The sequence below is a fragment of the Poeciliopsis prolifica genome, unplaced genomic scaffold (assembly GCF_027474105.1).
Source record: "Poeciliopsis prolifica strain line A6 unplaced genomic scaffold, Auburn_PproV2 SCAFFOLD055, whole genome shotgun sequence".
Taxonomy (NCBI): Eukaryota; Metazoa; Chordata; class Actinopteri; order Cyprinodontiformes; family Poeciliidae; genus Poeciliopsis; species Poeciliopsis prolifica.
This window is the reverse complement of record NW_026562430.1, coordinates 3,022,588-3,034,947: the sequence shown is the minus strand read 5'-3', so window position 1 is coordinate 3,034,947 and position 12,360 is coordinate 3,022,588. Positions and strand designations below refer to the sequence as shown.

General features: G+C 41.7%; 2 protein-coding genes across 5 annotated transcripts in view; one reads left to right on the top strand and one right to left on the bottom strand.

Moving 5' to 3' along the window:
- The window catches only part of nbeal1 (neurobeachin-like 1), a 36,918-nt gene extending 29,291 nt beyond the window's left edge, over positions 1 to 7,627 (top strand). For 2 of the 4 annotated variants that reach the window (XM_055059518.1, XM_055059517.1), the window contains 15 exons: positions 11 to 151; positions 247 to 377; positions 452 to 561; positions 634 to 751; positions 1,275 to 1,372; positions 1,450 to 1,566; positions 1,639 to 1,728; positions 1,812 to 1,921; positions 2,266 to 2,438; positions 2,531 to 2,625; positions 2,704 to 2,820; positions 3,192 to 3,353; positions 3,441 to 3,589; positions 4,557 to 4,692; positions 5,400 to 7,627. In XM_055059518.1, the coding sequence (XP_054915493.1) occupies positions 11 to 151; positions 247 to 377; positions 452 to 561; positions 634 to 751; positions 1,275 to 1,372; positions 1,450 to 1,566; positions 1,639 to 1,728; positions 1,812 to 1,921; positions 2,266 to 2,438; positions 2,531 to 2,625; positions 2,704 to 2,820; positions 3,192 to 3,353; positions 3,441 to 3,589; positions 4,557 to 4,692; positions 5,400 to 5,501 (1,849 nt within the window). In that variant the 3' untranslated portion in view covers positions 5,502 to 7,627. Of the gene's footprint in view, positions 1 to 10; positions 152 to 246; positions 378 to 451; positions 562 to 633; positions 752 to 1,274; positions 1,373 to 1,449; positions 1,567 to 1,638; positions 1,729 to 1,811; positions 1,922 to 2,265; positions 2,439 to 2,530; positions 2,626 to 2,703; positions 2,821 to 3,191; positions 3,354 to 3,440; positions 3,590 to 4,556 lie in introns of all 4 variants that reach the window. The other 2 variants (XM_055059516.1, XM_055059515.1) reach the window with 1 other exon arrangement.
- A 68-nt stretch (positions 7,628 to 7,695) lies between these two features.
- LOC129379003 (type-2 ice-structuring protein-like) lies at positions 7,696 to 11,508 on the bottom strand. The gene is made up of 8 exons (XM_055059520.1): positions 11,450 to 11,508; positions 11,299 to 11,336; positions 10,716 to 10,928; positions 9,839 to 10,549; positions 9,438 to 9,801; positions 8,893 to 9,030; positions 8,030 to 8,141; positions 7,696 to 7,911 (listed from the first exon to the last, which is right to left on the bottom strand). The coding sequence occupies exons 4-8, from the start codon at positions 9,979 to 9,981 to the stop codon at positions 7,838 to 7,840; spliced, it is 831 nt and encodes a 276-aa protein (XP_054915495.1). The 5' UTR covers positions 9,982 to 10,549; positions 10,716 to 10,928; positions 11,299 to 11,336; positions 11,450 to 11,508; the 3' UTR covers positions 7,696 to 7,837.
- Between the last annotated feature and the right edge of the window lie 852 nt (positions 11,509 to 12,360).

The window sequence follows — 12,360 nt, the reverse complement described above, 5'->3', positions numbered from 1 at the left end:
GCACCTTTAGGTATGAAAGTTTTGAGGACCCAACAGGCACCATAGACCGTTTCCATTATGGTACCCACTACTCTAATGCTGCTGGAGTGATGCACTACATGATCCGAGTGGAGCCCTTCACATCGCTGCACATCCAGCTGCAGAGTGGACGGTGAGGATGGTTTAGCTCTCCATCACCCTCTTTCTCTTTCTCTCTCTCTTTCTTTCTTGCTAGTGGTTTCGCTCACACACGTTGACTCGTCTCAGGTTTGACTGCGCCGACCGCCAGTTCCACTCCATCCCAGCGACGTGGCAAACCCTCATGGACAACCCCAACGATGTCAAGGAGCTCATCCCAGAGTTTTTCTACTTCCCTGAATTTTTGGAGAACCAGAATGGTGAGTTGATAAGTTTTTTTTAACACCTCCTCTTTATGTTCCATATTAACCCTCCATATTTTTTATCTGATTAGATTTTGATCTAGGCCGCCTGCAGATCTCTAAGGAGAGGGTACACAATGTTGTTCTCCCTAAATGGGCCAAATCCCCTGAGGACTTCATCTACAAGCACCGCAAAGCTCTGGTGAGGCCCGGTTGGACTGCTGCTGGTGTGGGGTAACTGCAAACAGCAGCTCATGTGTGTTTACGTTATTAGGAGTCGGAGTACGTCTCAGCCCACCTCCACGAGTGGATCGATCTGATCTTTGGTTACAAACAGAGGGGCCCGGCAGCTGTGGAGGCACTCAACGTCTTTTACTACTGCACTTACGAAGGTGACGCGCTGCAGCTCCAGTAACTGACCTACCGTCACCTGTCAATCATTCCAGGGTGTTTGTCAGCAACTGACCAATCAGCAGTCGCTATTTGTTCTGAAGCACACGACCCTTATTTGGAGGAACTGAACCTCCAACATTTATCATTGCTAACGAGAGATTTTTGAGGAAATAATAGGAAATCATGGTCCAACACTGTCAGTAAGAAACTGAGCATTTAGATGGTAAAATACAATCAAGTGGTAGTAAACATCCCATTTTTTGTCAAAATGACACTTATTAATAATCATATCAAAGATCCATAAGGGGGGAAGGTAGTTACGCCTGGTTTTATGTTTGTAAATCCAACTACAAACACTGTTTGTCGGAGGCTTGCTCCACTTCCTCATGGTGGCGGATCCGGTGTCAAATCCAAGATTCTTACTGTTATGGAGAATCTTGCTTTTTTTTTTTTTAGCTGTTTGCCAATCCATCCATCCGTTTGTCATCAGCTGTCTTCATTTTAAGCCTGCTGTGTTTGCAGGAGCTGTGGACTTGGACGCAATCACAGATGAAAAGGAGCGAAAAGCTGTTGAAGGCATGATCAGCAACTTTGGTCAGACCCCCTGCCAGTTACTTAAGGTGCAGAACCCGTCTGATGCATAATATCCCCAAAATATTTAAAATAAAGGGACCTTGACTTTATGCTTTGGCCGCAGGAGCCCCATCCGGTTCGCTTTTCTCAGGAGGAAGTGGAGAAGAGGAAGGCTCAGCAGGACTCGAGTCCTCTCAACATGTTCGAACACCTCAGCGACCTCAAGTCCTTCTTTGTTGAGGTATTTCCAATCCCTTCACTTAATCAAAATGCTTCCATCGTGTTCTTATTCGTCAACGTCCCGCGTACACAGGGCATCAGCGACAACGTGCCGCTGGTTAAAGCCGTCGTGCCAAAGAATCAGTCCCATTCGTTCATCACCCAGGGAAGCCCTGACACCATGGTGAGCACAGATACTTCAAAAAGTACACTGGATGTGGAAAAGTTGGATGTCTAAATATTTTGTTTTCTTTGTGGTGCCTTCAGGTGACTGTGAGCCAGAACTGCCTGCTGGGGACCCATGGGTGGCTGCCTTACAATAAGAACATCTCCAACTATTTCACCTTCATTAAGGACCCCACAGTGTCCAACACCAAGTGAGAATGCTGCACCGATTACACATGGAGCTGTGTTTTGGATTTTACCTGCTACTAAAAGAATATAAAAGTCATCCAGATTTGTGTACAAAATGAATGAAGGAGAGAGGGACTCTATTACAAATTACACCTTTCTTCTTTTCTTTTTGTCTTGTGTTGGTTTAACTATTTGATTATTTGTTTCTCACCTAAACTTTTGGATCGTATGTGAATATGTAAGTGAAATTGAGATCCAAATAAGCTTGGATTGTATCAGAACATAATGAATGGTTCCTGTGAAAATTCAAATAGAAATCATGCAAAGTTGCCTTTTTTTTCCTTCTTGTTTTTAATTCTTATTGTAGGACCCAGCGCTCCCTGTCAGGACCATTTGCCCCTGGCGTTGACCTCACAGCAGGTCTGTTTGTCGTCTCCCATGACGGGAAGCTGCTCTTCAGTGGCGGACACTGGGACAACAGCATTAGGGTCACCTCACTGATCAAGGGCAAGACGGTGGGGCATCACATCCGACACATGGGTAAAGAATAAATGCCTAAAATGATCAGGATTTGTTTTTTTTTCCCTTGAAATTCTATTTTGATGTTTGGTTTTATTGTGTTTACCCTTCAGATGCTGTTACCTGCTTATCAACAGACCACTGTGGCATCCACCTGATCTCTGGCTCCAGAGACACAACCTGCATGGTGTGGCAGGTTCTGCAGCAGGTTGGGTCTTTACCGAGACACAAAAAATAAATAAAACATGTGTTCCATGTGATAAAGTGTGTGTTGTGTTTGTTAAAGGGTGGAGCTCCTGTGGGTCTGTCGTCCAAACCTATCCAGGTTCTGTATGGACACCAGGACGAGGTGGTGAGCGTTGCCATCAGCACTGAGCTGGATATGGCTGTTTCTGGATCCAGAGTAAGTTTTCTGATGTCGCCATCTAGTGGTGTGAACAGAACCCACACCAATTCAACATCTAACCGATTCCAGCATGAGTAAACTAGGTTTGATTATTTTAGGGTTAAAAGTTTCAAACTCAGACTAAGAAGACCTTATTTTTAACAATATTCAGTTTTCAGTAGAACATGAGCAAAACCTCAGGATTTCCCCCAGTATTATAAGCCTGGCGGGCAGCCAGGCTTTACTTGTGCTCGCACAAGTGTTTTGCTCACACCTCCTTAAAGAAACTGAATTATTTGGGGTTCCCAGCTTCTACAGATTTTTGCTGTGTCAGTAGAAGCACAATACTTCCACCTTACCTCAGGTAACCTCAGTTCCTGTTCCTGCAGGACGGAACGGTGATCATCCACACCGTGCGTCGAGGTCAGTACATGCGCTGCCTGCGGCCGCCGTGCGATAGCTCCCTGCCACTGTCCATCCTCCACTTGGCCGTGTCCTGGGAGGGTCACTTGCTGGTCCACACCTGCCTGGAGGGCAAGGCCACACTCAAAGTAAATCCATGCTTATACACATATAAAGCAGAGCTTTAGAGCTGCATGAATATGAGCTATGATGTGTGTTTGCTGCTTTTTCTCCAGGATAAAAACACGCTACATCTTTACTCTGTGAACGGGAAGCACCTCTCCAGTGAGCGGCTGAAGGAGCAGGTGACGGATATGTGTGTTTCAGGGGAGTATGTGATCATCGGGAGTGAGCAGGGATTCCTGTCCATCCGGGATCTCTACAGGTAAACAAAACAGCTTCTTGATTCTGGTCAGACCTCTGACTCTGACAACTAATTCAAGTATTAAAACTCCTCCTTCTTACAACTGCAGACTTCATTTTGTTTGAATTTAAGTGACAAATTAGGTCATAAATGCAAAGGGAGAATGATGCATCACAATTTATTGTGGCATTTCCAGGTTTGTAGTAGTTCTGGGTTTTTCATTGTGGTTTAAGTTTTATTTTGTTGTGACTATTTCTCTAATTTAATTAGTTTTTATTGATATAAATTGAATATTCTTCAGTTTCAGTTTAGTTTTTATTAGTTATACTAAAGGCTGGACAATAAATCTATAACTATTTATAGCTATAGATGCATAATCAGTATCAACAGACAGCTAATAAAATATTCAATGACCCTCAAAGCATTCTGGGAGATGTCGGCAGAGGAAAGGCTTTAGCTGCTAAATCTCTCACAGTTAACTTAGCAAGGTTGGTGGCTTCTACGCACTCGCTCTTTGGTTACCTAGCAACTCGCTCATTCTGTGGTTACCGAGCAACTCACTCACTCTGTGGTTACCTAGCAACTCGCTCATTCTGTAGTTACCTAGCAACAGCCCTGTTGAGGAAGTGGCGCAGCAGCAGTTTAAGGTTTCGCCTCATAACTGCTTAAAAATAAAGAAACAGCAGCATGGAGTCAATGATGTATTTTTGAGATTTAAAACAAAAAAATAATCAATAATTATTGATATTAACTGATATCAATATTTTAGTTTTTACATACTTCAGTAAATTTTTAGGCGCAGATTATGTCTCTAATTTCAACATGTTTTAATTAGTTGTATAAATGCACAATATTGTTCTGGTTAGTTATAGTTTTCCCCAATAATTAACATTTTTATATATGTAAATTAATGAAAATGTTTTCTTGGTTTCAGTTATCTGGTTGTTTTTTGCTAACTGTGATAACCTCGGGCGTTTCTGCTGCGCAGCCTGGCTCTCTGCTCGGAGCCCATGGCCATGCGGCTTCCCGTCCGCAGCGTCTCCGTCACCAAGGAGCAGAGCCACGTCCTGGTGGGCCTGGATGACGGCAAGCTGATCATCGTAGGCGTGGGCAAGCCGGCGGAGGTAAAGAACTCTCTGAGGAACTACATCGCTCAGAGCCTGGAGGGCTCGCCGCTCATGGCCTCGCCGCTGCTGGCGCCGCTCCGAGCTCGCTCGCCAACGCGGCTGCTCCACCAGCGGGACCAGCTGGTGTTCAGCCCCACGTCCAGCCCACAGAGACCCTAGCATGTTGCATCTCTTTTTAATTTTATCCCCCCCCATGTAATCGCTGTAGATAAAACACACACACCCGCTCACTCCTCCACAGACTCGCCTCTCCTCCTCAGGGACGGTTGTCACCCGCTGTTGTGAAATCACTACACACACACTGACGTCTGAGCCACACGGATCAAATCAAAACAACTTTTTTCGTTCTTATTTCATTCAGTTTTTCTAGTGTTTGAGTCCAGTTGGACATTAACAGATATGCTGTGAAACTCCTGCAAACTAAAGCCATAAGATGAAGAAAACTAATAAGGATAATCTTGTGCCAAAATTGCATAAATGTCAATCATTGCACCTTCTCACTTTCCTTCATTTTTGTTTGACCAGATTGACTCACTGAAGTGAATCAAGCCTTGATTGTTTTTTTAATTACCTCACAAGTCAATCAAGCTGGTATCATGAATCACATCCCTCTTTTGTCCCTTTCCCTCCTTCTTTTATTTCTTTTGACTTCACACCTTCCTCTCCGCCTCCTCTTTACTCCCTCCTTCCTCCACTCTTCTCAGATGCGATCGAACCAGATCACACGAAAGCTGTGGGGCTCCAGCAAGAGGCTGACTCAGATCTCGACGGAGACGGAGTACAACCCGCAGCAGGAGAGCAACTGATCCCAGACCAGTCACACACTCCCGCCTCCCCTTCACACCCGGTTCCTTTTAATTTTTATAGATCCCTTTAAGTTTCTCCATTACTCCCCCCAAGTTAAACAGGTGCTTGATTCATAAAAACCTGCATCTCCATCTTTATTCTGTTTTCCTGCTTTGAATCGACCATCAAGGCGCTGGCGCTGTGGTACACTACTTATTCCCTCTTCATTCCTCATTATTTTAAACAATCAAACTAGTGTGTGTCTGTGTGTGCATGAGAAGCATTGTTCTAAAATCTACTTTCAAGTGACCTTTATTTTTGAGTCTGACAGGTTTATGTCGGCTGAGATTAGCCGCCATGCAGCCTTATGCAGAAAGACTAAACTCTATGCCTTCTTCTATGCTTCTGTATACAGAAGCATTTGTTGGCACACCTGGAAAGATGTATGAGGAATAAAAATGATCATTTATTGCAGTAGCAAATTCCCACCCAGTTGATTTGACCAGATGTTCAACGTTTTCTGGTGTTTAAAAAGTCCATCAAATTAAATTAAGAATCTGTGAAGCCATAAATTTTAAAACGTTTTTTTGTTCTGCGTCGTACTTCATGTTCTTTTTCTCATATTTATTCTTTGTTTCACACACAAAAGTTGTTGCAGAAAAGATTGAATTTATGCTCATCCAACCAAAGTCCCTGTAAAATTCAGCAAAATCCATGTTCATAGCATTGAATGTTTGATATTTTTTTGCCATCCTGCATTTCGAGTTGTTACTTTGGGGAAGATGTGGGCAACTTTGAGTTTGAAACTAAAGAAGTTTCTGTTAGCCTGACAGTTTTCCTTTCTGAAGATTTTGTCAGAATAAGGATGATGATATCACCAGATCAGCACCGAATTAAAAAATAGTCACATTTAATGTCGGGTTTCACTCTGAAAATTTGCTACAGCAATGAAAGATGTAAGTTTTTATACACATCTTAACCAGGGATGCCAGTAAAAATGGTCAGCACTGTAAAAACACAATTCTATCGAGGTATACTTTAATTAACACTGAGATGAATCAGCGTTTTTGTTTCGTCACTAAACACTACATTATCCATTTGACGATTTAACAGGAAAAAAACCGGCTGAATGTTTTTGAGTTACTTGAATTTGCGTTTATTTATGAGTAGCAGTTGTTTATATCTGATTTATTCTCTTGGCATGTTTTTTAAAATTCCTCTAACTCGTTGAAGAAGAAAGAGAAGAAAGGGCTTTATGAGATGTCAGTGTTAGCAATACAGCTCCTTCGTGGCGTGCCTGTCGACCTTCTTCTTCCTGTCTCTGATTCTAGTCTTCCTTCTGCTCACTAATTTGCTTCCATCGCTGCACAGAGCGTCCTCTGATGTTTTCATATCTGTTTCTCATCATGACTGATAATCGGTGAAGTTTTCTTTTTGCAGGGCATCAAGTGTGGTTTGCATGCCTTGTTAAAGTATGAGTGAGTTATTTACTCTGCAGTATAAAGCAGCTATGGATGACTTTGCTATTTTTGCACCATATTTTTGTTTTCTGTTCCTGTAATTTGTATTTACTACTTTATTTAAAGGTCACAGTTTGGGGGAGTGCAGACACCAAGCTGCGTCCTCTTTGAGATTTCTGTGAAAGGTGCTTCAATTGTTTTCTGAGTACTTTTTATTATTGTTATTATTTTTTTTTATCATTCTCACCACTGTTTGAGCTGCTCCACGACTGCAACAAACGGAGTGCCTTCAAGCCAGTCGTGTCAACAATAGAGCTAGATCTGTCATGAAGCCATTTATCCCTGAGACTTTACGACTTTACGCAGCATTCCACGTGTCCAACCTTAGCAGTCTCACGGGAACCAATGATATCGGACTTAAAAAATAATCAGAAATACTATTTTGTGTCTTAGCTGCGTCCTCTGTGAGTGTCACCTAAATGGATGTGTGTATATCTGTGATTATTTATGAATACAGTATATATAAATATATATAATGTACAGCATGATTTTTATTTCAGCGTCTTTTAAATGTCCTTTTTGCACTTTCTAGGTACTAAAAATTGTTTTACCTTGGCTCCCTAATCTGTACAAACTGCTTTGTATACACATGTGGGAAAGTATCATTAAAGTCTTGTCTAAATTAAGACGTTTTGTTGTCATTTTATGGAAAAAATATTGAACAATAAAGCTGAAAAATAAAACGAAGTAAACATTTATTTGTGGCATGCTTGGTTTTATTTCAGAAGATTCAGTTGTGATGCGGTAAGTAGCTCGATCTGAGGACGACAGCAGATTTGGAGATACTCTTTTGCCGTTGGCGAGACATCTGACATCACTTTCTGTTTCTTTGATTCTTACGCAGTGACCGGGTACGAGCAGAGAGACGCCCTCTTCAGTTCACAGTCCGCCACGCTCCACCAGCTCTCACCTGAAAACACGAGTAAGGACACAAAACATAAAAGTGATGAAATATGAGTCAGATTTTTATTTTATTTATGATTCAGTTTGTTTCCTGGTGAGGTTCTGTCCCGTTGTGTGTTTCGCACCGATCTTGAACATCTGGACACAGGCGGGTTTGTCAGCGTGAATGTTGGGGTGTCCCGGCATCCAGTCGCTGTAGCTCCATTTTGACCCGTCGACCCACAAGGCCTGCTGGTTCTGAGGCGCCAAGCAAACATTTTACAGCCTCATTAACATTAGAAGTCAAAAGTTTGCATATTTTCTTAGATAAATGTTCATTTTTAATGGATAACGCCAACCGATCTATAATTGTGAAATAGTTAGAATTTTAGATTTTGAATGTTTTTGAACTAGCAACTTCAGAAATTTAATGTTATCCTGCTTCAACTATTGGAAAACCTTTTACTTATGTAACTATATCAAAGTAGTGCTACTCTTACTTAAGTACATTTAATGTTTACTCAGAAGGTATTTATTCAAGCATAGCATATTTTAAAATGTTGATGTTATTCTTTAAGTGTTTTATTTTAAATGTGTCCAAATTGATGCACTTTAGTAGTAGATGAATGTTTATAGTGATGTTTCAGGGATATTCTCTGTATTTTCGATCATCATCCTGTTAAAACTCCCAGTGATCCCCAGATTACGATTGTTGCCTGTTGATGTACAAATGTAAAAAGCTTAAGTTTGGAGCTGGATGCTCATGCTTTTACATTTTGGCCTTTCCCAGAAACAGGAAAGTTTGTAACTCTTCCAAATAAACGTTCAAGGGTCAATGTTTCACCAAGGTAAGAATAACACAATATATTCTGTTGATAAGTTATCTGATGACACTCTCCTTGGCCTCCTTTTGCGTCATCAGTCCTTGGATAGAAAAGTTTTGTAGATACATTCCTTCAATAGAGAGGGAGATGTCTGCCTCTTCTTCCAGTTTGTGAAAATAACTTACCTTGACGATGGCTCCCAACCAGGTCAACACAGGGTTGTTCTCGCCTCCTTTGGTCAGCAGGGAAACCAGTCGGGAATGGAGGTCTCTGTTTGTTATTGAGGCAAGCTCAGCATCGGGGGCCAGATTTCTGCAAAAGGCCTGTGGAGTGGAGAGAATGGAAATGTTTCAGATTTGAAAGAAAACATCGTTTCAAGCAACATTTAGCAACTGGGGTTTTATGACTCCTGTAAGGAGTTATGCAGAACTTAATTATGAAGTTTTGATTACTGCCAAACCAGTAAAGTCAATAAATCTCTAATATTGTGCCTGGCTGTATATGAATGATGTAAGGCACTTATTACTAATTGTGGATGTCATCATGTAATTAATTTCTAAAATTTTACCACATTGGTTTTGATGGTTTTTTAACCTCAATAAATTAGTCACTTGTTTTGATTTTAAAATTTGTTTGATCTGAAACATTTAAATGACATCAAACAAACCAACAGAGGCAGAAGAAATCTGTAAGGTAGCAAACACTTTCACAGTCCTGTAAGAAGACTTACCTGGGCATCTTTGTAGGACAGCAAATTGGGGTTGAACTGGTAGCATTTTCCACTGATGATCTCCCCGTTACAGGCCATTTTGTGGGTCTGGACTCCAGTTGCCTGTCTGAGAGCAGCTGGAAGCTGCATATTTTTCTGAGCTTCCTTTCTGAGCTCAATTAGGTTGGACATTTCTGGCTCGGTTCCTTGTCTGAAGGCAACTGGGATGGACATCTTTGGCTCAGTTCCCTGTCTAAAGGCAACTGGGATGGACATCTTTGGCTCGGTTCCCTGTCTAAAGGCAACTGGAATGGACATCTTTGGCTCGGTTCCCTGTCTAAAGGCAACTGGAATGGACATCTTTGGCTCGGTTCCCTGTCTGAAGGCAACTGGATGGACATCTTTCGGTTCCCTGTCTGAAGGCAACTGGAATGGACATCTTTGGCTCGGTTCCCTGTCTGAAGGCAACTGGGATGGACATCTTTGGCTCGGTTCCCTGTCTAAAGGCAACTGGGATGGACATCTTTGGCTCGGTTCCCTGTCTAAAGGCAACTGGAATGGACATCTTTGGCTCGGTTCCTGTCTGAAGGCAACTGGGATGGACATCTTTGGCTCGGTTCCCTGTCTAAAGGCAACTGGAATGGACATCTTTGGCTCGGTTCCCTGTCTGAAGGCAACTGGGATGGACATCTTTGGCTCGGTTCCTTGTCTGAAGGCAACTGGGATGGACATCTTTGGCTCGGTTCCTTGTCTAAAACCAATTGGCATTAACCATTTTGGTTCAGTTTCCAGTCTGAGAGCAACTGGAAGCTGCATATTTTTCTGAGCTTCCTTTCTGAGCTCAATTAGGTTGGACATTTCTGGTTCAGTTCCCTGTCTAAAGGCAACTGGGATGGACATCTTTGGCTCGGTTCCCTGTCTGAAGGCAACTGGGATGGTCATCTTTGGCTCGGTTCCTTGTCTAAAGGCAACTGGGATGGACATCTTTGGCTCGGTTCCTTGTCTAAAACCAATAGGGATTGACATTCTGGACTTGGTTTCTTGTCTAAGACTTCCAGGAACATCAACAGTTGAGGGTTTCTCCACTCGAACCCAACCTGCTCCTCTTCTCTGGGCTGGAATGTCGTCAGGGACTGTGAAGAAAAGAAGGAATTGCTGATGTAAAGGTTTTTTTAAGCAATCCTAAAAACATAGAAGACTAGCAATGTTTTATGATCTGTTATAGCTGCATTCACAATAGGCTGGTCCTGCACAAATATATATATTTTTGGTAGGATTTGATGTCGTATCTGTACCCACCAACTCTCCTTTCCATCTCACTGATGTGTTCTTTGACAAGTCCAGTGTTCAGGTCAACAAGAAACTTCCTGGACGGCTCCGTTCCTTGTCTGAATCCATCAGGAACACGTTCACGCATGCCAGCGTGTTCAACGCTCCCCTTAAAGCCATCTGGGTGACGGTCAGACAAAGACATCGGCTGTCCAGGAGCTCTGATTGGACGAGCTTGGAGACCTATAATGTGTTATAGAAGGGAAAGTTTAATGAATGCCTGATTATTTTAACAAAAGTCTTAATAATTTGACATTAAATTAAGACTTTTTCCAGCAGTTACATCAGTAACCTGCAACTGTACCTTCCTGATATGAATGCGTCATTTATGTAATCTTTAATAAATCAATAACGGTCAAAGTTTAGCCGTCACTTTGCCACAGTTATGTTGGCATGGCAATAAATCAAAATCAAGAGATAAATTAATAGAAAAGTAAAAATATCTTGAATTAAGAAGATTTCCAATTTGGCCCACTATATTGAATAAATGTACAGTAAGCGAGTGTTAAGTTCAAAAAATAAAAATGGCTGCAGTGAGAAATGAGGCTCTTACCCGACAGGGTCAGGAACAGCAACGCAAACTTTAACATCCTGTAAAAGAAACCGCAACTTTTAAGTTTCTTTGTGTGCCTGACAAACACATTTTATCACCATTAATCAGAGTATTGATCACTGTTTGCTCTCTTTAAAGATGCTGCGCTTACCTGAGGCTGCAATGGTGAACTGTGAGCACCCAGCAAAAGAAAAGGTTGGCTTTTATACTGTCCCAGTCATTGTCATAAATTCCTTTATTGTTACAGTACATAGGATTACTGATTAATACCAGTGTGATTGAAACTTACTGATGATATTTGTTGGACTTTGCTTTCAGCCTCATAACCTGATATGGTGATTCACTGTAAATGGAGCCAAGATAAACGCCAGCAGGTCCTGATCCGTGAGTTAAATGGTATGAAAGTCAAGTTTTCCCCTTACAGCAGGCGGTCATGCTGAAAACATATTTTTTTTGTCTTTGAAAGATGGCAAAGTTGAATGGCACACCGGTTCATGTAAGCTCAATCAATATTTGCAAACTGGGCCGCAGCATGAAATTACAGAAAACAGCAGCAGACTACACTAAAGATAATTTAGATTGAACAATTTTATCATGTAAATATAAGCCCAATTAACCAATTCATGGATTTTTAATAACAACTTAGTGAAAAAGTTAATTGGTAATATATAATCAATATAAATCCAGCTCTTCTGACGTGTGAGACCAAACATTATCAATAAAGGTGATAAACAAGTCTGAGATAAGATGAGCTTCAAAGCAGGATCAGGCTGTAAAACATGCTACTCAAAAACAGCATTAATCAGCAAGATGCATGTGGTAACTCTGGAGGAGCTGCAGAAATCCAGAGTTGAGGTGTGAGAATCAGTTACCTGGACAGCTGCTCGGCCTTTATGACCTGAAAGAACAGGTCATAACATTATGTTCCTGCAAAACATAATGTTTAGGGGTAAACATAGTGCCGAACTTTGTGTTTGCAAAGTTCAATGTGTTCATTGTATCAGATTTCATTTTTTCCAGAGATAGATGGAAAATGATTCAAGGTGATTTAGTAATAAAACC

What these genes read in the sequence shown, in the direction of transcription:
- LOC129379003 (XM_055059520.1), bottom strand. Translation starts at nt 9,981, where the DNA reads ATGTCCATTCCAGTTGCCTTTAGACAGGGAACCGAGCCAAAGATGTCC. An exon ending in AAGATGTCCATTCCAGTTGC is followed by an intron (nt 9,802 to 9,838) that starts CTTCAGACAGGG and finishes CCATCCAGTTGC; the next exon opens with CTTCAGACAGGGAACCGAGC. An exon ending in GGTTGGGAGCCATCGTCAAG is followed by an intron (nt 8,142 to 8,892) that starts GTAAGTTATTTT and finishes TTGGCGCCTCAG; the next exon opens with AACCAGCAGGCCTTGTGGGT.